The sequence below is a fragment of the Macrotis lagotis genome, chromosome X (genome assembly GCF_037893015.1).
Source record: "Macrotis lagotis isolate mMagLag1 chromosome X, bilby.v1.9.chrom.fasta, whole genome shotgun sequence".
Taxonomy (NCBI): Eukaryota; Metazoa; Chordata; class Mammalia; order Peramelemorphia; family Peramelidae; genus Macrotis; species Macrotis lagotis.
This window is the reverse complement of record NC_133666.1, coordinates 190,896,645-190,919,833: the sequence shown is the minus strand read 5'-3', so window position 1 is coordinate 190,919,833 and position 23,189 is coordinate 190,896,645. Positions and strand designations below refer to the sequence as shown.

The window sequence follows — 23,189 nt, the reverse complement described above, 5'->3', positions numbered from 1 at the left end:
TGGATCCAAAGCTGTCCAGCTATCTTTTCTGTTATTATCACAAATCTCTTTTGGGGAAAAAATTCATGATTTTTTTTTCCTGTTTGCATTTTGATATTTGGTGAATGTGTTTATGTGGTTCTTTCAGATGCCAGTGATCAAAGAGAAGATATTTATATTGGAAACCACATACCTTGCCCCGAAAACTTCAATGGTTACTGCATACATGGAAAATGTGAATTCATTTATTCTACTCAAAAGGCTTCTTGCCGGTAAGTTGATACAGACAAATACTATAGTCTCTAGGTCAAGATTAGATAAGCTTTTTTTTTTTTTTTACCAGAGGTCACTTATTCATAGAAGAAAGTCAATTATGGGTTACATATAAGTAAAGAGCTAATGTTTGGATTAGTTACTTATAAAAATAAGCAAGCAGCACTGAAAGATTGTTTCTTTATCTTCAAACAGAGATGTAATAACACTATAGAGTGGCTCTATAGAAAGAACATAAAATTACTAAGAAGAGAAAACAAAAAATTATTCACTACATGCAAGAAATAATTATAGACTTCACTTCTATTACAGGCAGTTAAGGAGGGTTGAGGATAGTAGTAAGAAAGAGATGGGACTAAGAGCAACTTCAAGAGAGAACCAAGAATGAGGGTAAAAGAGATGAGGGATAAAGATTTAAATCTCTCTCCTAAAGCCTCAGTGTCAACTGCCTTTACTCTTCCTCAGACAAAATTCTCTCTTCCTTGTACTCAGATCTAGTGACTCTAAATCTAATGCTCTACTCTTCATCTCTTGAAATAGAGTTAATCTGGTGCTGTAAAGTCACATTGACAAAGTAAAAACTCCTGGAATTGATATTTAAAAATCTTCTACCCCTGAATTTCTCCTGTTTTTTCAGACTTTATCTTGTTTTTCTCCCCTTCTTTACACAAACTGATGATCCCTCAACTGGACTTTGTATCATCCATCCCCAAGCCTTGTCACAGATTTTCCCTCTTATGTAGAATGAACACCTAAATCTGCTCTTCTTTTTAGAATCTCTAGATCTTATCCAAAGGGGAAACCATTCCTAAATTTTCCATTAGAAGACACTCCCCTATCTCCAATTTTTAGGATTACTGACTTCCTTCCCAATTTCCTTAAATGCTACCCATGGAGAAACCATTCCTGAACTTTCCATTTGCTCATGCTTTCTCCCTCCTCCCTCCAAATGTCATATCCTCCCAGGAGAATGTAATCTTCTTGAGAGTTGGGACTGTTTCTTTTTTATCCCCAATACCCAATGCATTGATATTACTTATAGTAGATACTTACAGATGTTTATTGAATTGAATCCACTCTACTTTACTCAGTCTAGGAATTATTCATAGCAACCAGCCATCTAGACTGCTCAGGGCAGGCATCACTTTCACTTACTAGGAATTCTCTTACAGGTGTGCTCAACACATTATTTAATATGAATGATTTCTCAATTATATATATTTTATAAAGTTGTGGTGCTGTAATTATCAGGATAGATGAGTAAGCATTTCTGATTCAATCTAAATGTCTCCATCTGGTAACCAAAAAATTCAGCCAACCCCTAACTTTTTCAGCATATTTTGAAAGAAAACTCTTGAATGTATAGATATGATCAATCTTGATGACTTCTAATTAGAATGAACCTAGAGGAAAAATATAAACTTCCTTTAAAACTTCATATAAGGAGGAAGAAGAAGAAGGCATAAATCTTATAAATGTATGAGAAATTACAGGTATTTTTCAAAAATAAAATTTGATTTGAAATATTAAAAAATAGATGTGCCTAAAAACAGTGAGAAATTAGAAAATATTCAGTAGTCTTTGAAAAGCATAGGCTGAAGTACAAATGCTTAACTGACATGATAAACCTAAATGCTTAGTGAGATTTTTTCCCCTCAACATAAAAAAGAGTTTCCATGGATTAAAAATGTAGAAACAAAAAAAATCTCAAAAGTTCTTGGAAAATGTCAGGTAAATGAATTTTCAATATTTGCTCATTTCCCTTTCCCTGTCCTTTTCTTCCATTGCCCATAAATTAAAACTTAAAATTAAAAAAAATTCTAAACCCCAAACTCCCAAATGTCTTTTAAAAATATAAACTCCTGGGGCAGCTAGGTCACAGTGGATAGAGTACCTGCCCTGGAGTCAGGAGTACCTGAGTTCAAATCCGGCCTCAGACACTTAATAATTACCTAGCTGTGTGGCCTTGGGCAAGCCACTTAACCCCATTTGCCTTGCAAAAAAACCTAAAAAAAAAAATATAAACTGGGCTATTGCCAGCCATCTTGACATAGTCTTGCCACTGGGCTTCAGTGATTCTGGGGGAGAGTGAGACTAATGACTTTGAACAGCTCTGCCTCACTTATATTCAATTCATGTGGCAAGATCACCTTTGTAATAATCATCATCAAGAATGAAGGGCAAACAACAACTTGGCTACTTTGTTCTACCTTTAGTTCAACAATCCAGTGGAAATTTCAGATTTGTACATCTATTATTAACCTCTGTAAACCTGATGATTCTTTTTCCTCTTCCTCTTCCCCCTACCACCCCAATCCCTTGACAACCAAATGACCAAACTTTGCATTATTTGCTTTAGTACATAGTATATTTTAGGAATTCTAATTTGAAATTTGATCATCTAAATATGATAAATTGATGAGAAAGGGTCCCCATCCCTTGACTATCATAGAGAAGTACATTTCACCTCTCTGAGATAAAGTTCTGATGTAATAACAGCTAATAATTATTGAGAATTTTTTGAGTTTCCCTTGTGGTTTCCTTACAGAGCAGCCAAGTAGTACAATGAATAGAGGACTGAGCCTGATATCAAGAAAACTAATCTTCCTGAGTTCAAATCCTGCTTCAGATACTTACGAACTATGTGTTCCTGGGCAAGTCATTTCATGCTGTTTGCCTCAGTTTCCTCATTTGTAAAATGAGTTGGCAAAAGGAAATGGCAAACTATTTGAGTATCTTTGCCAAGAAAACTCCAATGGGGATCACAAAGAATCAGATATAACTGAGCAAAAACAATCACATTTAAGACTGACCAGTTAGATGAACCTGGTCAATGAACCATAACTTCTTCTCTAACCTTCATGTCAAGAGTTCTAAATCTTGTACCTTTCTTCTTCCCTCTATGTTACACTGCCCCATAAACTACTGCCAGGGAGCTGTTTTAGTTATGTAAGCAGTGGTATCATCATTTTTCTTATCTGCAAATCAGCCCATGAAATAGGGGGTTAATGACTATCCATTTGCATGCTGGTAGCTATTGATCCACTAGGAGTTTAATTTAGAATAAAACCTTTTATCCATCAGTCAGTCCATCAATCCTAATCTCCCTTTATCTGGCACAGAATACTACTTAAATGGTGGCCTGCAGCAAATGCAAGCTCCTAATAGGTCTTTAGAGTCGTCAGAGAAAGTGCAAAAGAAGCTCAGTCTAGTTAGTATTTAGTATATTTTAGGAATTCTAATTTGAAATTTGATCATCTAAATATGATAAATTGATGAGATAAGGCCCTCATCCCTTGACTATCACAGAGGAGTACATTTGACCTCTCTGAGATAAAGTTCTAACAGCTAATAATTCTCAAGAATTTTAGAGTTTTCCTAATGATTTAGAAACTCTGAGCAAAGCAGTGCCCCCAATTTTAGATGAAGAAACTGAGGTTTAGAAGAATTAAATGAGGAGGCCATGTTTACACAGTCAAGTGAAACCCTGATTCAACTCAAGTTTTCTACACTTGATCCTTAGCCAAAAGGCCGAGAAGCAATATCAACTCAAGTTTTCTTGTCCAAATCTAGGACTTTTTGTGAATGACTTTATTCAAGAATCAAATCATAAAGTTGAAAACATCTCCATTCCTTTTGAGACTGCCTTTCACTTTTTTTCAGTAACTAGAAGCTTACCTTAATCTTCTGGCCATTATTCTCTTTGAAAGAATTAGGGAAGGGGAAGGAATCAATCGTTAAATAAACATCTATTATATGCCAGTCATTGTACTCCTAACAGCTGGGTGATGAAGGTGTTAATACTATCCTGGAGAAAACTGATTTAGAGGTAAAGTGACTTGCCCTAGGTCATACAGTTAGTGAGTGAGATTAAATTTGAACTCAGGTTTTCTTGACTGCTGGCCCCATGCCATCTAGCTGCAGTATGTATACAAAGACAATAGTAAGTCTCTCCCTGACCCTTGGAAAGTCTTACCACTGGGGGGGGGTAGTTTTCATCCTTCCAGACTGAAACAGAGAAATTGAATACATTCCTTCCCTAGCCTGGGCAGCTCCGTTGATCTGTGTGAGGAACCCTGACCCTAGAGACATGAAGACCTGAGTTCAAATCCAATCTCAGACACACTCTGTGTGATCCTGGGCAAGTCACTTCACTCTCTTTGCCTCAGTTTCCTCAATCTCTAAAATGAACTGAATAAGGAAATGGCAAACTGCTCCATTACCTTTGCCCCCAAATGGGACAAAAAGAGTCAAACATGACTGAACAACAGCAAAAATACATACTTGTTTGCTTGTTGTTTCCTCCCATGTGATTGTGAGCTCCCTGAGGGCAAAGATGTCTTTTGCCTTTCTTTCTATCCCCAGTGCATGGCAGTTACACAGTAGCTACTTAATACATGTTGATTGACTGAATAAAAAAAGTCCCAGAAAAGCCATATACAGAATTGCAGAATTGTCTAAGCAGCAGCAAGAGTCAAAACTGGTACTGTTTTATTCAGGATGGCAAAGAAAGCTGCCCTTTTTCAAATTCACCCATCTGAGATAAGCAGATTCTAGACACCTTTCAATCTACCATTTTAAATCTAGTTAAACTTACAGAATTGGGAAAACTCTCTGGGGTCAGAATCTGTCCCCATGGATTCATCAGTCACTCTGACTTTTTTTCTGTCCATCTGTCTTCCCTCTTCCTTCTTGGGTTAGTATCACCAGAGAGAATATATAAAACACTGAGGAAGCAGAGTGAGTGCTGGAAGCACTTTTTTTGATTCTTCCTGCCCTTCCCTCTTACCCTCATTGAATCAATCTAAGGATGTTGTTCATACTTTGATTCATTTGCCCATTCAATATGATTTTGTTTTACTCTGTTTAAGCCATTGTTTTGTGTGCTAAAATCAGTTAAGCCCCTACCATGTACCAAGTTCTAAAGTCACAAAGAAAGGCAAAAAGACTGTCCCTGTCCTCAAGGGGCTCACATCTCTAATGGGGGAGATAACATGCAAACAGTTATGTACAAACAAACCATATTCAGGATGAATTACCATAGAGGGAAGTCTTTAAAATTAAGAAACTGAGAAAGTCTTTCACTAGAAAGTAGGTTTTAGGTAAAATGAGAAAGAAGCCCAAAAGTAGAGATAAGAAACAAGAGAATTCCAGGCATGGGAGACACTCGTAGAAAATGCCAAGAGCTGGGAGATGTATTGAAGAGTACGTAATGGGAAATTAGGTATAAGAGAACTGGAAGCGACTTGGAGAAGTGGGGGGAGGAGTTGAACACCAAAAAGGATTTTTATATCTTGGAGGTAATATGAAGCCCTATTGGAATTTATTGAATATTGTAATGACTTGGTCAGACATAATAAGAATAAAGATTTTTCTTAAAGAATTTCATGAGAAAAATAATCTGTCATGCAGATACCTTTTAGAACTCTCAGAATAGTTAGAGATATGATGCTTGATGTTTTTTATTTTTATAATTCCATTTCAAAACCAGGACCTTTAAGAGAGCTTGGAGAAAATTGCACTTTGATATCATGTTTGTAGATGTGTCCTATTCCTGAGATTATAATGAAGATTATAATCTCAGAGTTAGAAGGGACTTCCGAGGTCACCTCGTCTGATCCAAATTTGAACAGAAATAAACACCCTCAACCAATGGTCAATTAGTCTCTGCTTTTAAAAAAAAATGAAGTAAAGAACTCACTGACCACCATACCATAAAGCCATTCTTATCTCATTCACTGCCAAGGAATGAAGGTTCAAAAGGGTGAAGGGAAACATATATGGCTCTTCTTATGTATAAACTCAGTTGCCTCCTGAGTCTTCCAGTCCTTCTGGCTCTTGGGACAACAAGAAGACTTTTTGTCACCTCTCAGCATTCTTACCCCTGCAAACTCCTGCCTCATACTCCCTCAACCCTCCCCAATTACTCTTGGTTAGAAGGAAACTCACATACTGGATTGAACTATGGGGCTATTTTATGGACTTTATTTTATGGACTTTCTATCTTAAAAACTATTGAACTAGGGGCTATTTAGCATGCTTTATAACCTAGGTGGGCAAATCCAAGACTGCTCTAAGGAGTGTGCCTTCATTGGACAACCTCTCCCTTACACAGATAGGAAGGGTCATATGTGGAATGGTGCTGACAAATCAAAAAGCACTGGTAGAAAAAATGAAAAAGATAATTAGCTGCAGGGCAAGAAAACTGATTAGGAAAAGACTAATTAGTCTTTGATTTGGTAATTAATCTTGTGGAAAGCCAACTCCAATGCACCATGCAGGTGTTCACAGAACTACACTTGCTTCATTGCCATCTCCATGAAAAAGAGGAAGATTACCACAGAGCAGAATAACAAAGTGGGTTATACTTTAGAGACATCATGGCCCCTCTAGAAAAGGATGAGTCCTAGAAAGTAGTAGTGGTACCTACTGGAACATTCCCTTGTTAGAAGGCAGTGAAGTGCTGGACATTCAAATAAGGGCAGGACCTTTCCAGAGGCCACTAAATACTTTGAACTTTGGCTAGAAAATGACCAGGATCTAAGATAATGGTGTTTAATAAAGCAAATATAGGGAACAAGAAATGAAACCATGGCTAAAGAATTAATATGGAGGCATCAGTTTTAGTGTTACTCAGAATGGGGTCCTCAGTACTGCTGGTGGCTCAATTTTCATACAAGTATTCTATGGTCTATGGCCTGTTCTTATCTACAAATTCTGCAGTCATCCACTGAGACTTCCAATGATTTACCCTGTATGCTGTTAGGGACTGAAATATTTTCCTTCTAGTAGAGGAATGATAAGGATACATAACAGTAAAACAGGATGTAAAAAGTGCCATTTGAAAATACTCAGAAATTACTATGGGAATTTCAATAGGAACTATCCTAATTTAATGATTAAAATATATTAGATTGTTAAAATTAATTAGTGTTATGAAATGTTAAAACATTTTAAAAGTACTTTTAAAATATTAAATTTTTTAAAAAAATATTTTTTTAGTTTTTAAGATAGAAAGTCCATAAAATAAGCCTTAATAAAGTAAGGGTTATGTATATCTATAATTCCAATGAACCTATCATTTTCACTATTGTATATTTTGGTTGATTTTTACTTTTATTTTTGCAAGGTAATGGGTTAGGTGTTTTACCCAAGGTCACACAGCTAGGTAATTATTAAGTGTCTGAGGCTGCATTTGAACTCAGGCCCTCCTGACTCCCAGGCTGGTGCTCTATCATTGTGTCACCTACTTGTCCATTTTAGTTGATTTTTAAGGATTTCCCTTTTTTGTATTTGCATTTTCAGTCAATTCTAAAATATCTTCCATTTCTCCTTTTTTTTAAAAAAAAAAAGATTGTGATATAAATACCTTTCCAATATCTTGTTCTGCTTGCTTATATTCCAAAAGTCTATATCCTGGTGCTTTTAAATATTAGATAAATACTTTTCTAGTTTCTTCTGCTTTTTTCCCCCCTAGTATATCATTTTCTTCATTACATCTAAGAAGAAACTATTTAATTTATATATCTCTTTCTCTACAAATGAAGAAACTCATAAATTGATGATTAAGTATACTATATGCACTGCTTTGTCATCCATTGTTATTCTACCATGAAAATCTTTTGCTATTTCTTGATGATCTGAGAATTGAAATTTAGTTATCTTCATTTCTGTCATTTAGTACAGTGGTCTCACAAACTCAAATAGAAATGGGGACCATTATTCCATAGGTGAAGATCCCTACAGGCCACATATTGACTTAACTTTAAAATGTTAGTGTTATCTGTTTTGTTGTATTTTTATTTATGTTGTTAAATATTTCCCAATTACACTTTCATTTGATGGGGGAGGGGCACTCAGGAGTGTTGTGGACCTATAGGCAGAAGTTTGACCCCCTTTATTTTGTGAATTTCTGCTATCTTGATCCACTATATTGATTTTTGGTTGTTTCACTGCTTTGATTTTATGCTTAATTTCCCCTCAGCAGTTCAAAGAGTAATAGAATCAATTCATTAAAAAGGGCTTAAATATTAAAATATTAATTGTTTGTACTGCTTAAAAAATCTTTTTTTTCATCTTTCAGGTGTGAATCTGGTTATACTGGACAGCACTGTGAAAAGACAGACTTTAGTATTCTCTATGTGGTTCCAAGTAGACAAAAACTTACCCATGTCCTTATAGCAGCCATCATTGGAGCTGTACAGATTGCCATTATCGTTGCAATTGTCATGTGCATTACAAGGTGAGTAATGATGCCAGAAACAGTAACTTGTCCTTAGGGGCTGGTGACAGAGGGGGGCACGATTTATTTTTTTCTTCCTCATTTTTCCCAATACTACTTCTGAGTTCAGTCTATCTGTTAAACCTCACTTTCTGTCTCATGCAAGTCATAGAATCTGACCAACAAAATTGACCAGATTGGGTTAATATTTTAGGCAGAGGTTCTTTTATTTTATCCTCCCCTCTCCAACTATTTGTAGTAGCTATTTTAAACTTTTAAGTTTTGAGTCCCACATTCTTTCCCTCCCTTATGTTCCCCTAAGAAGAAGCTATTTATTATATATCTGTTTCTCTACAAATGGAAAAAATAACTCTTAAATTGATGATTAAATATCCTATATGCATTGCTTTGTCATCCAATGTTATACTACCATGAAATTTTTTGCTGTTTCTTGATGACTTGAGAATTAAAGTTTAGTTATATCATTTAGTACAGTGGTCTCAAACTCAAATAGAACTGGATCCCTACAGGCCACATATTGACTTAATTTTAAAATGTTAATGTTATCTGTTTTGTTGTATTTTTATTTATGTTGTTAAATATTTCCCAATTACACTTTCATTTGGTAGGGAGATAGTAAGTAAGAAATCAGATTTAGGTTATACATATGCAATCATGTAAAATATATTTCTATATTAAGCCATTTTGTAGAAAAAAACTTGAACAAAAGGAAGTGAAAATAGTATACTTTGGTCTGCATTCAGACTCCATCTGTAATTTCTTTGGAGGTGGCTAGAAATTTTCATCGTAAGTCCTTTGGGATTGTTTTGGATCATTATATTGATAATGACTATGTCATTCACAGTTGTTCATTGTGGAATATTGCTGTTACTAAGCACAATATAATTCTGGTTCTGCTCATTTCACTCTTCATCTGTTCATATAAATCTTTCCAGGTTTTTCTGAGAGCATCCTGCTCATAATTTCTTACAGCACTATAATATTTTATCACAATGATATATGATAGCTTGTTCATGTAGTCCCCAATTGATGGCCATCTTCTCAATTTCTAATTCTTTGCTTCACAAAAAGGAGCTACTATAAATATTTTTGTGCAAATAAGTTCTTTTCCCTTTTTAAAATAACCTTTAGGATACAGATCTAGGGCTGGTATTACTGGATCAAAGGGTATACACAGTTTTATATAGCCCTTTGAGCATAGTTCCAAATTGCCCTTCAGAATATGAATCTGAGGTTCTCTAGACCCATTTTTGGTTCACATATCCTTCTTTCCACCAGAATATGTAGGAAGGTTCTGAGGACAGGTTCCCTAAGTTCGTATTATGAGTTTACAGTACACATTGTAGGATCATAGAATTAGCTGGGAAAGCTCTTGGAGACTATAGAATTCAAATATCCTTTTTTTAAATAGAGAAAGAGACTGAGACTGAGAGAAAGTAAGTGACTTACTCAGGGTAACACACCTAGTTAACACCTGAGAGCAGTACATAAACTCAGTTTTTCTGACTTCAGGGCTCCTCCCTAAACTATCACATTTGAGTATAGACAAGAATTCATTCCCAGGGTCATAGATGTTTATGTTCTGCAGACCAGAACTCTCATCTTCAGTGGTTTACGAAAAACTGGGGACCTTAGAATAGGGCACCATCTTTCACTGCAGTGTTGAGAGGCAAGACTGGAGAATGGTAGAGCTGCAGAAGAATGACCTACATATACATGGAGAACTGTAGCCTTACAGCCCTCTTGTAGAATTTTTTTAGCTCTTTCTAAGTGAATAGATTCATATGCCTTTAGATGGTCTCTTAAATGAGGATAATAATAAATGGGATCATAATGAGGGTAATAATAGCTCCTACCTCCCAGAGTTGAGACAGTATTTGTAAAGTGCTTTACAAACCTCAAAGAAGCACTTTATAATGCTATTAATGCTGTTGTTATTATGTTCACTACTTTTAGAAAGAACATGGAAAATCTAGAATATGTCCAGAGAAAGGAGATCAACCAGAATCTTGGTCAAGTCAGGAGATAATCTGTTGAAAATCCTGGGGAGAAAAATTTAGCAGGGACATAATGTTTGTCTTCAGATATCTGAAAGGTTGTTTTGCTTGATCTGGATAGAAGTTACAGAGAGGCAGATTTGAGCACATAATCACGAAAAACTTACTAAGAATTAGAGCTGATTAGAAGTGAATAGAATATAGTGGATGGACTCTGAGTGAAGGCTACATGTTAAAAAGCAGAGTCATGCTTCAGATACAGATTAAGGGATCTCTGAGGTCTTTGCCAATTCTAACATAAGGAACAGGAGAGGAAGAGAAGGGAATAAGCATTTTTTTAATGCCTACAATGCACCAGACATGGTGCTTAGGAATCCCCTCTTTTTTTTTAAACAGATATTATCTCATTTGTTCCTCGAAATAACCCTGCTAGGTAGGTGCTATTTGGTTAAGTGGCTTGCCCAGAATTACATAGCTATCTATAAACAGTTGAAGTTCCATTTGAACTGAGGTCTTCTCACTCCCTGCTCAGCAGTGTATCCACTGTACCACCAAGTACCACTGTTATATAGGGCCAAATAAATGTATTTGATATTAATGGCAAAGTTCATCAGAATTTCATATTGTAGAAAAAAGAAAGTACTTGTTTTGGACCAGAACTTCTTTGAAGGTAAGCAGGGAGTTCTCAGGATAAAGGAAAAGTATTAATTTTTACATAGTATTAAATCTGAAAAGAAGGCAAAGCTAGTTTAAATTTTCTTAATTTTTCCTAACATAGATTATTCCTTTCTGTTCTCCTTCACTTTTCCCCTGTTTTTGGTTTCAAGCATTTGTTAGATACCTCCTAACTCAAATAATATAATTTGCTTGATTTATTGATAAATTGTTTTCCATAATCAAAGAAGACCATGACATCAAGTAAATGATGACATTACATTATGTTGTTTAAAGTGAGGGGATTGTTGTGTAAAGATATCCATCCTCACTGCCTCTTCCAGGACCGTTTTAACTCTGGGAAACTGGTGTTGGTTTGGATGCAGTGGTAGACTTTGACCTAATAGAATTTATCCAAAAGAATCAGAAGAACAAGTCAATGTAGGAAGGTTTTGATTTCAGATGATAAATTTGGCCACTCCTCACTTTTTTCCTATATGTTTATCCTGTCTTCATGAGAACAATCAAACACTTTGAATTTTGATGTATTTTTAGATTTCAATTAATCAAGAAACATTTAAGTGCCTACTATCTACCAGACACTCTGCTAAGGTCTGAAGATACAAAAAAGCAAAATACAGACTCTGTCTCGATAGACTGAGAAAACATTTCCTTTTTTTTATTTTTTTTTATTTTATTTTATTTTTTTGGCTTTTGCAAGGCATTGGAGTTAAGTGACTTGCCCAAAGTTAAACAGCTAGGAAATTTAAAAAATTTTTTTTAAATAAAATGTTTTACTACCCTGTTTTGACAGGGAAAAAAATCCTTGATTTTTTAAAATTTAGAAATCATTGCCTACACTTAAGAAAATAAGCTAATTTATTATTAAAATAGAACATTTGTATCATCTAAACCAGTGGCTCCCCACCTGGGATATATATTTTCAGAACAGGGGTTATTTGGTTAAGTGGTCCCCCCCCAAAAAAAAAAACCTCAACTTTTTTTTTTTTTGATTTTACAAGGCAATGGGGTTAAGTGGCTTGCCCAAGGCCACACAGCTAGGTAATTATTAAGTGTCTGAGACTGCATTTGAACTCAGGTCCTCCTGACTGCAGGGCTGGTGCTCTATCCACTGTGCCACCTAGCTGCCCCTGTGCCACCTAGCTGCCCCAAACCTCAACTATTCTATTGAGATTAATTTCTTTATTCCTTATATACATGTGTACATAAACTGTAGAATTTGCTTCCTTTTATATTGAAAGGGAGAAAACAGAATAAGCATTTTATAGTTCTTCCTGTGTTCTGTTATGTGTTATATACACTATACAGATATTATCTCATTAACATCTCAAAATAATTGTGTGAATTAGGTGGTATTATTATCCTCATTTTATAATTGAGAAAACTGAAGATGAGGATTTGCTCAGGGTCACACAGGATTTTAGGTTGGATTTGAATTCAGATTTTCCTGACTCCAGGTTCAGCAGACATGCATGTGATCTCTAGAATTTATTTCTTTTCATTCTGAGTAGTAGGTAGTGGAAGGTTTACTAAAAGTCAAGGGGTATGGAAGGAAAAAAGATTGTGAACCCCCAATCTAAGCATTGTCATAGGATGTTAATCATCATTGCCCTGCTCATTTGTATAATTTACTACAATTTACAAATTTACACTTCATTATAGGAGGCAATCTGTGAAGGAAGGGACTCTGGCTGGGAGTCTTAGGACTTTGGGGTTTATCTATGACTATGTAATGTCAACAAATGATTTCACCTCTCTCAAAGCTTCAGTCATCTGTTCTAGTAGAAAATAAATGAAGTGGACTAAATCAATTCTCTCAGGTTCTTTTTTGGCTCTGACATTCCTAGGGTTTAATTCCTCTCATCTAATGCCCACAAGAACACCATAAAGTGGGCAGGACAAGTATTAGTACCTTCTTTGTATCTGGAGAAACAAATTTATATCTGGAGGCTTCATTTACATACCACTGGCAGGACCAGTATTGATACTTGGGACTTTTGATTCCTAATCCAAAGCAATTTCTACCTTCAACATTGCCTCAAAGAAAAAAAGAGGCAGAAACAGAGAGACAGACACAAAGACAGAGGGGGGGAGAGGAAACAGACACACACACACACACACACACACACACACACACACACACACACACACACGGAAGCAGTGAGAGAGAGAGAGGGCAAAATAATAAACTAAGAAACAAACTGGAATCTCTGCTCCTTGGAAGAGGCAAGTGCCCTCAGCCAGACCAGTGTATGTAAGATAAGATAGTGAGATTATAATCTGGAACATAATGCTAAAACAAGAAGCTACACATGTTAGAAGGGGACGAAGATGAAGGGCGAAATGCTCTCCTTTGAGCATAGTAATGTGAGAACATAAGTGTGCAAGGAGCATGAGCTGGGCTAGAGCATGCTGTACCTTTTGCCTGCCGAAGAATATGAGTGTAATGACAGTGATTCAGGTTTACATAACAATAGCAAGGCTGTCACCGTACTGTGATACAGTATAGCATAATAATAATAAATCTTTCAGATTAATTAATTACTTTTAAACCTTTATTAAATTTTTTTGAGTTCCAATTCTCTCCCCTTCCAGCCCTTTTCCCACCTATTAGGAAGACAAGCAAGATGATACCCAAATTATGGATATTTATAAGAAATAAGTGATTATAAACTTGATCATTTGGGCCAATACTCTCATTTTACAGGAGAAAGAACTGAGGTCCTTGCTCAAGATCATACAGGTAATAAGTGTCAGAGATAAGTTTGAACCTTAATTCTCTAAAATGAATACTCTTTCTACTTTACCATGCTTCCTTCCATAGTCTATTTAAGGAAAAGGGGAGGAAAAATATAGTTGAAAATGATTTCTTTTAAAAAATTAGAGTTTATGGCCTTAATATAATTAGAACCTTTTAAGCTTTGATTATAACTGATATTAACATAGTGCTTTAAAGTTAGAGCCTCACAATAACCTTGTGATATCACAAATATAGGCATTATTGGCCCCATGTTACAGATGAGACTCAGATAGGTTAAAAGTCACAAAACTAGTAAATGTCAGAGGAAAGATTCAATTCCACATTGATCCTATTCAAAACCCAGAACTCTTTTGACTGCTTTGCATTGCCCCCCAGAAGAAATCTGTAATAGAATTTTAAGTCAATAATGTACAGCATCTGTATAATGAAACTCTAGATTTTCATGAAAGACTATACAAAGATAACAATGTGGGAATTTCTTTTGCTTGACTCTAATTATTGAAAAGGCTTTGTTTTCTTTTTCAATTGAAGAAACTGTATGAGGAAGAGAAAAAGTTGTTAGTTTTAGAAAAAATAAAATTTTAATAAAAATATTTAAGTAGCTAACATTTAGTCATCAAGAAAATTCACTTAGACTACCTCATTTCCAACTGATGTTGGATATTTGAGGTATTCTTTATTCTGACTTTTTGGGTATTTTTGTTGTTATTATCTCTCTGTGGAGTGGAATCATAGAATTTTAATATGGGGAGGTATCCTTATATAGATCTAGCCAAAGCTTGGGTCACACAAGTACTTAACAGCTGAACTAGCATCAGAACTTGGGTCTTCTGACTCCAATTCCAGTGGTCTTTTCATTAGAATATTATCTACATTACCTTAAATTTCTCTTATGTCTGAATCTTAAGGAGGCAAGGGTTTTATTCAGCAATCCCATAATTTGAACTTCTGAAAAGATTTCACTAACAACAATCACTGATGCTAATATGGTGCTTTAAGGTTTGAGCTTCATAATAAATCTGCAAAATAGTAGCACAGATAGTAAAATTGAGACTCAAATAGGCAAAGGGCTTTTCCCAAGTCACAGAATTAATGTCAGAAGAAGGATTTAGTTCAGGGGTGCTCCTAATTCTAAGTCTGGTATACTTATGACTTCATTAATTGCCTCCCAGACAAAAACTGTAATATAATTTCAAACCAATAATGTACAGCACCTATAGAATGAAGCTTTTCATATTTTAATAACCATTTCTTATACCAGGGATAGAGCTGCTAAGAGCATCATATTAGGGAAAGGTGACACTTCATGATGGTGTAGCTTTTGCCATCAGCTTCCTTAGATATTCAGGGGTAAACATTGAGGTGATTGGCCTCAGGCAAGGGTATAGTAATAAATGTTTAGCTGTCAGGTCTGGGGTGTGACAGTAGGGGCTTGTGCCCATTTAAATTTAATCTCTATTATTAACATTTTTTTCCTTCATTTTTCTTAAGATTAGAAAAATAGCAAAGCAATACCTCAGACCTGGTTTGTAGTGATTTTTGGGGGGGGGGAGAAGGGGCTTGTTTTGTTTTATTTCTGAGGTGTGAATGCTCACTTTGAAAATTTTAAATTGTCTCATGAATAGGAATAAGTTGGCTCTAGTGTGTGTGTGTGTGTGTGTGTGTGTGTGTGTGTGTGTGTGTGTATGACTGCTTTGAAGCTTTATAAGATTTCTGCTTCTTTGCTAAGGAAGGCATCAAGTTTGCTTTGAGAAATTGAATGGCTTTCAAGAACCTTTAAAATAATGCCCCTCCCTCCTTCCACCCCCTAAATTCAGATTGCTTCCTCCAAGGATATTCCTCTTAATTTGACTGGATGTGTGAGGAGTAAGTTAGAGGATCCTGCACTGATAGAACAGAGTCATAGAATCTCAGTGTCTGAAGGAACCCAGAATCCATCTAGTTCAATTTCAACATGAAAAAGAAAATCACTACATTAGATTATATGTGCCTTGAAGGCAAGGACGGTCTTTTATTTCATTTTATATCCCCAGTGCTTAACAGAATCTGGTACATAATAAATGTTTATTGTTTGATTGATCTCTTCAACATCTCCAACAAGATTTCATTCAGCCTTTGATTAAAGACATTTTAGAGAGGAGAACCCACTCTTTCTCAGGCAACATCCCACTTTTAATTACATCTAATTTTCCAGAAGTCATTTCTTAAATCGGAGGTCCTTAACTCCTTTTGGGTCTTGGAGCCATTTGGCAGTCTGGTGAAATCTATAGACCTTTTCTCAGAATATTGTTTTTAGAAATTTATAAAATAAAATGCATAGGATTACAAAAGAAACCAATTACACTGAAGATTAATTATCAAATGTTAATAAAAACTAAAACAAGTTTACATCATCATATTAAGAACTCTTGCTTTATATAGAACTGAAATCTGGCTCTCTGCCGCTTCTAGTCAGTCAATGCTTTTAGTTCTGCCTCTTAGGGTTAGTCAAAACAGACTGAATACCTCTCATACCTGACAGCTCTTCAGATCCATTGAAGATAGGAAGGATAGACAAATAGATAGGTAAATAGATCTCCCCTTCCCTAAGTCTTCTTTTCTCTGGATGAAATATTCCCAATTCCTTCATCTTAGCTTTTATGATGCATGGTCTTTTTACCTTCACCATAAATTGGTCCTTCTCTCATGGTTGCTCTTCAGCTAGTTAATACCCTACCTAAAATGGGACTAGACTTGACCTGGGACTAGACTTAACCATGGTATTCTAGATCTGGTCTAGATTGAATCAGGGTGTGAAAGAAAGAGTACAGAATTTGACATCTCAGGAATTTCCTAGATTTTACCTGGAAGTTCCTTTCACCCCCGAACTTCACAAGTTGGAAGTGCCCTTCAGACCTTGGCATCTCCCTCTTATTTGTTGCTTTCCTTCCAGAACTTCTATTTTAAGGAGGTTGCCAAAGTCAGCCATTTCTCCCTTCCTCTTTAGGCTGCACTCCTGAATTTCTTTACTATGCCCATGGTTGTGGCTTAATAAATCCTTGTTGACTTGTTTAAATTCTTAGTTTCCTCTTTACAACTTGTGCAAACTTGGGTAACTTACATGACCTTCTGTACTTTAGTTCCTTCTGTTGTAAAGTAAGAGAGTTGTACTAGATAAGAGGTTTTTTAATCTGTGGGGTTGTGAATTTTTTGATAAGTGCATTTCACTATAGTTGTTTTCCTATGTGATTCTATTTTGTGCATTTTAAGATATTATTTTGAAAACTTCACCAATTTGGTTCTTCTTTTGATGTTCTTCAGCTTGTTTTCAACCTTTTCTAAGATGTGGCCACAACTGACCACAATACTCCAGACCTGGTCTGAAACTTTTAACAAACGAACCAAAAGAACCCTAAAATGAGAAAAGTAAAGTTTTATAGGGAAAATAAAAAGTAAATCATTATTCTGAGAAGAGGTCTATAAATTTCCCCAGACTGCCAAAGGAATTTATGACACAATAGAAATTAAGAACCCCTTTGCTAGATAATTTCTAAGGTCTCTCAGCTTTCAGTCTTATAAGTGTATGAAAGCTGTTGGAATCCAGAAAGGGGGATGGGAGGGAACAGAATTTGCTCTTTTGTGTGTAAGGAAGGAAAAAGCTTGGAAATTGCTCTGACGGGCTCAGCATAGAAGTTGAGAGACCAGAAATGCAATTCTACTTACAGGTCTAGACATGTTAGTAAGTAGAAAACTCCTGGGCTTCCAACAGACTGAGGAGGTAAGACAAGTTCCAGGAAAAGGGAGGAGACAGACAGCAAGGGAATGAGGGCTGTCAGAAAGTGTCAGCCAGGGCTTATGACATGTATTTCCTTGGCCCTTAAGAGTGTTGCTGTTCCCTGGAACCTGGGAACTACTTTTTTAAGTTTCCTTAGGATGCTGCTGCTTTCTTCATGTGAAGATGAAACCAAAAATGATTATCTCTCATCTCACTTAGTTGGGCAGCTCATCCACATTTTTTTCAGATTTTTTTCCCTAGTTATATGTAAATACATTTTTAACATTCATTTAAAAAATTTTTGAGTACCAAATTTTCTCTCTTCCTCACTTTCTTCCTTCCCTAGACAGTAAGCAACTTGATATAGGTGATATGAGTTCAATCATGCAAAAAAACATATTACCATATTAGTCATCATATATTACTCTTAATGACTCTTGGTGAGTAAATGAGATCTATACTGCTATTAGAGAATTTGACCCCAGTGGAAAATGTTCTCTTGTTTGTCAAATTTTCCCAGAGTTCTTTTTTTAAAATCTCTAATTTGCTCCCATCCAGTATCCCTACTTTGTATTATAATCTTCTATGAATATGAGAGGTGGCATGAAGTAATGGTTAGAAAAGCAGCCTTAGGGCAGCTAGGTGGTGTAGTGGATAAAGCACGGGCCCTGGAGTCGGGAGTACCTGGGTTCAAATCCAGTCTCAGACACTTAATAATTACCTAGCTGTGTGGCCTTGGGAAAGCCACTTAACCCTGTTTGCCTTGCAAAAACCTAAAAAAAAAAAAAAATCAGCCTTGGAGTTGGAATAACCTGGCCTTAAGTTCCACTTCTGACACACACTGACTGCTTGACTTCAGCTGGTCACTTCCCATAAGGTCAACTCTTTAAAAGGACTATAAATTGCAGTTCATTTTTTAATCTTCATTAATAGATAAAATTTCCCCACCAGGAGATTCCAATATCAATTCATTGTTGGTGGGTTTGTGAACTGAGAACAATCTGGAATTATGTCCAAAGAATTATTAAAATTTATGTACTTGGGGAAGCTAGGTGGCTCAGTGGATAGAGCACCAGCACTGGAGTCAGGAGGACTTGAGTTCAAATCCCATCTCAGACACTTAATAATTACCTAGCTGTGTGATCTGGACAAATCACTTAACCCTATTGCCTTACAAAAACTAAAAAAAAAAAAATTCCTGTACTCATTGATTTAGCAATAGAACTACTTGGTCTCTTTCTGAAGATAATTAGGGGGGAAAAGGAAAAGAACCTATGTATTATAAAATGTTTATAGAAGCTCTCTTTGTGCTGCCTATGAACTGGAAATTTCAGGGATGCCCATCAATTGGGGAATGGTTAAACAAGTTGTTGTATGTGATTGTGAAGGAATACTAATGTGCTATATGAAGTGATGAGCTCAATGATCTTAGAAAAACATGAAAAGATTTGCATAAAATAATGAAGCGTGAAATGAACAGAACCAAGAGAACATTATATACAGTAAAGCAATATTTTTTTAAAAATGACTTTGAGCAAATGAATTATTTTTTCGATTATAAATGCCCAAATTAACAATAAAGGTCATATGAAGAAAAACATCACCTGAATCCAGAGAAAGAGATGATAAATAGAAGTGTATGTAGAATTTTACATTCATAAATATATGCATATATATTTGTGTCTAATGGTAGCAATCTCTAGGTTAGGGGAAAGGAAGAAAGAAAAAAAAGAACTTTATATGATAATTTCTTTATATTTGAAAGGAATAGCAAGTTGTTCATAGATTTGCAGTTCCAGGTAAAATCATCTTTTTTACTGTAATATGGTATGGAAATCCTTGTTTTATTGCATAAATTAAAAATATAAATTAAAAAAATGAAATCCCAAGTCTGAACAAAAAATCTTCCATAGCCATATTTTGGTGTCATCTACCATGCTTCCTTTTACCAAGATATCTAGTACACCTTGTTTATTCCCCATAATTTGTACATTTAGACAGACAGACAGACAGACAGACAGACAGATAGATAGATAGATAGATAGATGGATGGATGGATGTCTTGGGCAATGGGTTTAATGCCAACTCCTTTCTTATATTTCATGCCTTGTGAAAATCTGGGGCATCTCTGTCAACTTCAGTGTAACATCTTTCCATGGTGACAAGCTTGGTGGATATCGTCAGTGTTCTCCCTCTTTTTTTTTTACCTTTGATTAAATTTGCAAAACTGAAGTTAGACATTCTTAACCTGCCCTTGGCTAGGTACATGCCAGTCTCTGGCCACCTACCTATCTATTTTTTTTGAAATAACAACAACGACAAAACATTTATATGCTGTTTTAAGGTTTACAAAATACTTTATACCCAATTATCTCACAATGACTAGGTGCTATTATTATCTCCATTTTGTAGAGGAAACTGAGGCATCAGAGGTTAAGTGACCTGTCCAGAGTTACCCAGCTAATAAAGACTTGAGATAGGGCTTGAACTCAGGTCTACCTGACTCCAAGTTTATCACTCTATTGGTTCTTTCATCTATCAGATTCTACTTTCAAACACTATCTTTGTAAGCTTTTCACTTATCATTTCTGCCTTTCTCTTCTTAGCATTGCCTTTGATTGGGTTTCAGTGATGAAAAACACCACCTGTGCCCCTAAGGTCTTCATTTCCCTGCTGAAGACTTCTTAATGTTTAGCAAGACTGGTGGCTTAATTTATGCCCACACAAGTCATCCAAGTGAAGAAGAGGTATACAGTTTGACAGGTCTGAGAAGGTTATCTGGTATCTCCTAGATATATATCCTACAAAAACAATTAAAATAGAGAGACCTCTGTTATCATCAAACAAATAGCTGTGTTGGGGAACTCTGGTCAGGAACTCACTAACCACTGGTCTTACTCCTTTAACCTTTAATGGATTATGTTTTACCTGAAAAGTCCTGGAAGTCAATACCATCACTCCTAGGAACAGAGTCAGCAAAGGTTTCAGCTCCCTCTAATGAGGAACCTTGGGTCTGTTAACTTTGCTATTACATGTTCAATGGTCCTTCTTCCCTTTCTCCTCTGTTCCCTTCCTCTCCTGAATCCTGACTCAGGTCAGAATTTCCCTCTGTTTCAGATCCAGTGTGTATTCAAAGGAGTCATAACAGTGTGACTCATTTCTGGTCTAGAACAGTCTGATGATATGAGATTCATTCAGTCTACTGAGTAGATTATATCAGAAATGTAGCCCATACTTATCTCTTGATCTGGGCTGCCAATAACTTCTGTGTGGATTTTCTGTCATCTTCCATCTCAGATGGACAATAGCACCAACATTTCCTGCTCAGCAAAGTGTGCTCCACACTTTTTTAGTTCAGCTATCTATTCACAGCAACTCAGAAATACTCCAGGGTTTTTCTCTCTGTGAAAATTCTTTAGAATGGCTTCTATTTTTTTTCCAAGGTGGGTTTTTCTTTCCTAGGCTGGTTCTTCTGAAACAGTCATTGTATCCTGATGTGAGATCCCATTGAATTCTGATATCTTGGGACTTTTCTTCCAATGAAAAAGAATCCTCTCACCTCACTATGCTGGTTATTTGAAATCCTGTTGGGATTCCATTAAGGATTGACTTGGGTCTATTAATATCCCAGTGACCATTGGTTAAAGCAGTATATACAGTTTTCATGACAGGAGCTAGGGGTATGGTGCTGCTGAGATCTGGAAAATACATATAAAATGTTTTTGGGGGTTGGGGGGGCAAGGCAGTGGGGTAAGTGACTTACCCAGGGTCACACAGCTAGGCAGTTATTAATTATCTGAGGTCAGATTTGAACTCAGGTCCTCCTGACTCCAGGGCCAGTGCTCTATCCACTGCATACCTAGCTACACCCACATAAAATGTTTTGCCCTTCCCTTCATACCAGAGAAGAAATTTGATTTATTATAGTATTAAATATTAAAATGTATTGATATTATATAATACTATATCTATATTTGATCCTTTTCTTAGATTTCTAACCATTTTATGTGTTATCTGCTGACTTTCACATGTCATCTTTGGCTTCCACAAAACTCTTTAAAAGTTCCCATTTTATTAATTATGCTGATCTAAAATATATTGAAACTACAATGGGGAAAGTCACGATGTGAAAGGGATAACTGTATATTCTTCTTGAATTATTACATTGCATTGTACATTAATCTGCATTTTTAGCAGATAGATAATATAAATGCTCTTGGTTATCTCTGATGACATATTTTTTTCTCTTTCTCTGCTCCTATCTCTCACTCTTGTCTATTCATAGTGTAATTATTTATGTATATTTATAGTATATCATTTCCCCTATAGGCCTACCTCCCAATACAAATAGTCTTGTGCATATACTCAAAAGATTTTGCTGAGGTTAGATCCTGCAGTTGGAAATTCAAACTCTGTGACTTCATTCCAACTTTATTGCCATCAGAATTCACTTCTTCTGAGATTAGATATCTCCCAGATGACCAGAAAGGTCTTCATGTAGGAGTGTTTAGTTTTATTAAGAACACTGATAGAATCACAAAATAACAGTGCTAGAAATGACCTTTGAAATCTCTCATTTTACAGACTAGGAAACTAAGATCCCTAGAAATCAAGTGACTTGCCAAAACTTCATAGTTATTAGTCTTTTCTGAGCATTCTGATTTTCTAAAAACATAGTTACTGGTCTTTTCTGAGCATTACAGATAATTTAGGTCTCACAATTGTGGCTGGCCAATCATTCCATCCAAAGATAGTGTGGTATGGTTGACAGCATACTACAGTATAATCAAAAGAACTTTATTCTTGGCCTTTTCTTTCAACCCCTTGTTAGCTGTATGACCTTGGGCAAGTTGCTTAATGGCTCTTAGTCTCAAGTTCCTCATCTGAAAATGATAATACTTGTCTTGCATCGCATGTGTTTTTGTACAAGACATTGTGAATACAGCACCTTAGAAACTTTAAAGTACTACTGGGATGTAAGCAGCACTAGAAATGATTTTTCTTGGAAAACTTTTTTTATATGCTAAATACAATTACTTTCTTTTTTCTTTTTTTTAAAAAACAGAAAATGCCCTAAAAACAACAGAGGACGTCGGCAGAAACAAAACTTAGGCCATTTTACATCGGACACATCATCCAGAATGGTTTAACTTGATGACTTTTATATGTACACCAACCATGTGACAAACATTTTATTATGTCTTTTTTTAAAGAATAGAAATATTTATTTCAGAGGCCTTATTTTTGAACATTTTTAGTGGAACACTGTCGGCTTGTATTTAGGAAAGCATCAACTCTAACAATTATGAAGTCTCTGTTTTGTGTTTTTAAATACTGAATTTCATTTTCTGTATCTGTAACACATGGTTATATAAGACTTGTACTTTACCCATGGAATGTAATATTTTTGCAAACCCTGATCACTTCACAAATGATTATAATCACACACACACACACACACACCACAAGAATCAAGCATGAACTAAAGGTAAAATATGTTTACAGATT

General features: G+C 35.7%; 1 protein-coding gene across 1 annotated transcript in view; it reads left to right on the top strand.

Annotated features, from left to right (window-relative positions):
* The window catches only part of TMEFF1 (transmembrane protein with EGF like and two follistatin like domains 1), a 148,377-nt gene extending 125,228 nt beyond the window's left edge, over window positions 1–23,149 (top strand). The window contains exons 8-10 of the mRNA XM_074208230.1: window positions 128–251; window positions 8,336–8,494; window positions 22,747–23,149. Of these exons, the coding sequence (XP_074064331.1) occupies window positions 128–251; window positions 8,336–8,494; window positions 22,747–22,831 (368 nt within the window). The 3' untranslated portion in view covers window positions 22,832–23,149. The remainder of the gene's footprint in view (window positions 1–127; window positions 252–8,335; window positions 8,495–22,746) is intronic.
* Window positions 23,150–23,189: the final 40 nt, after the last annotated feature.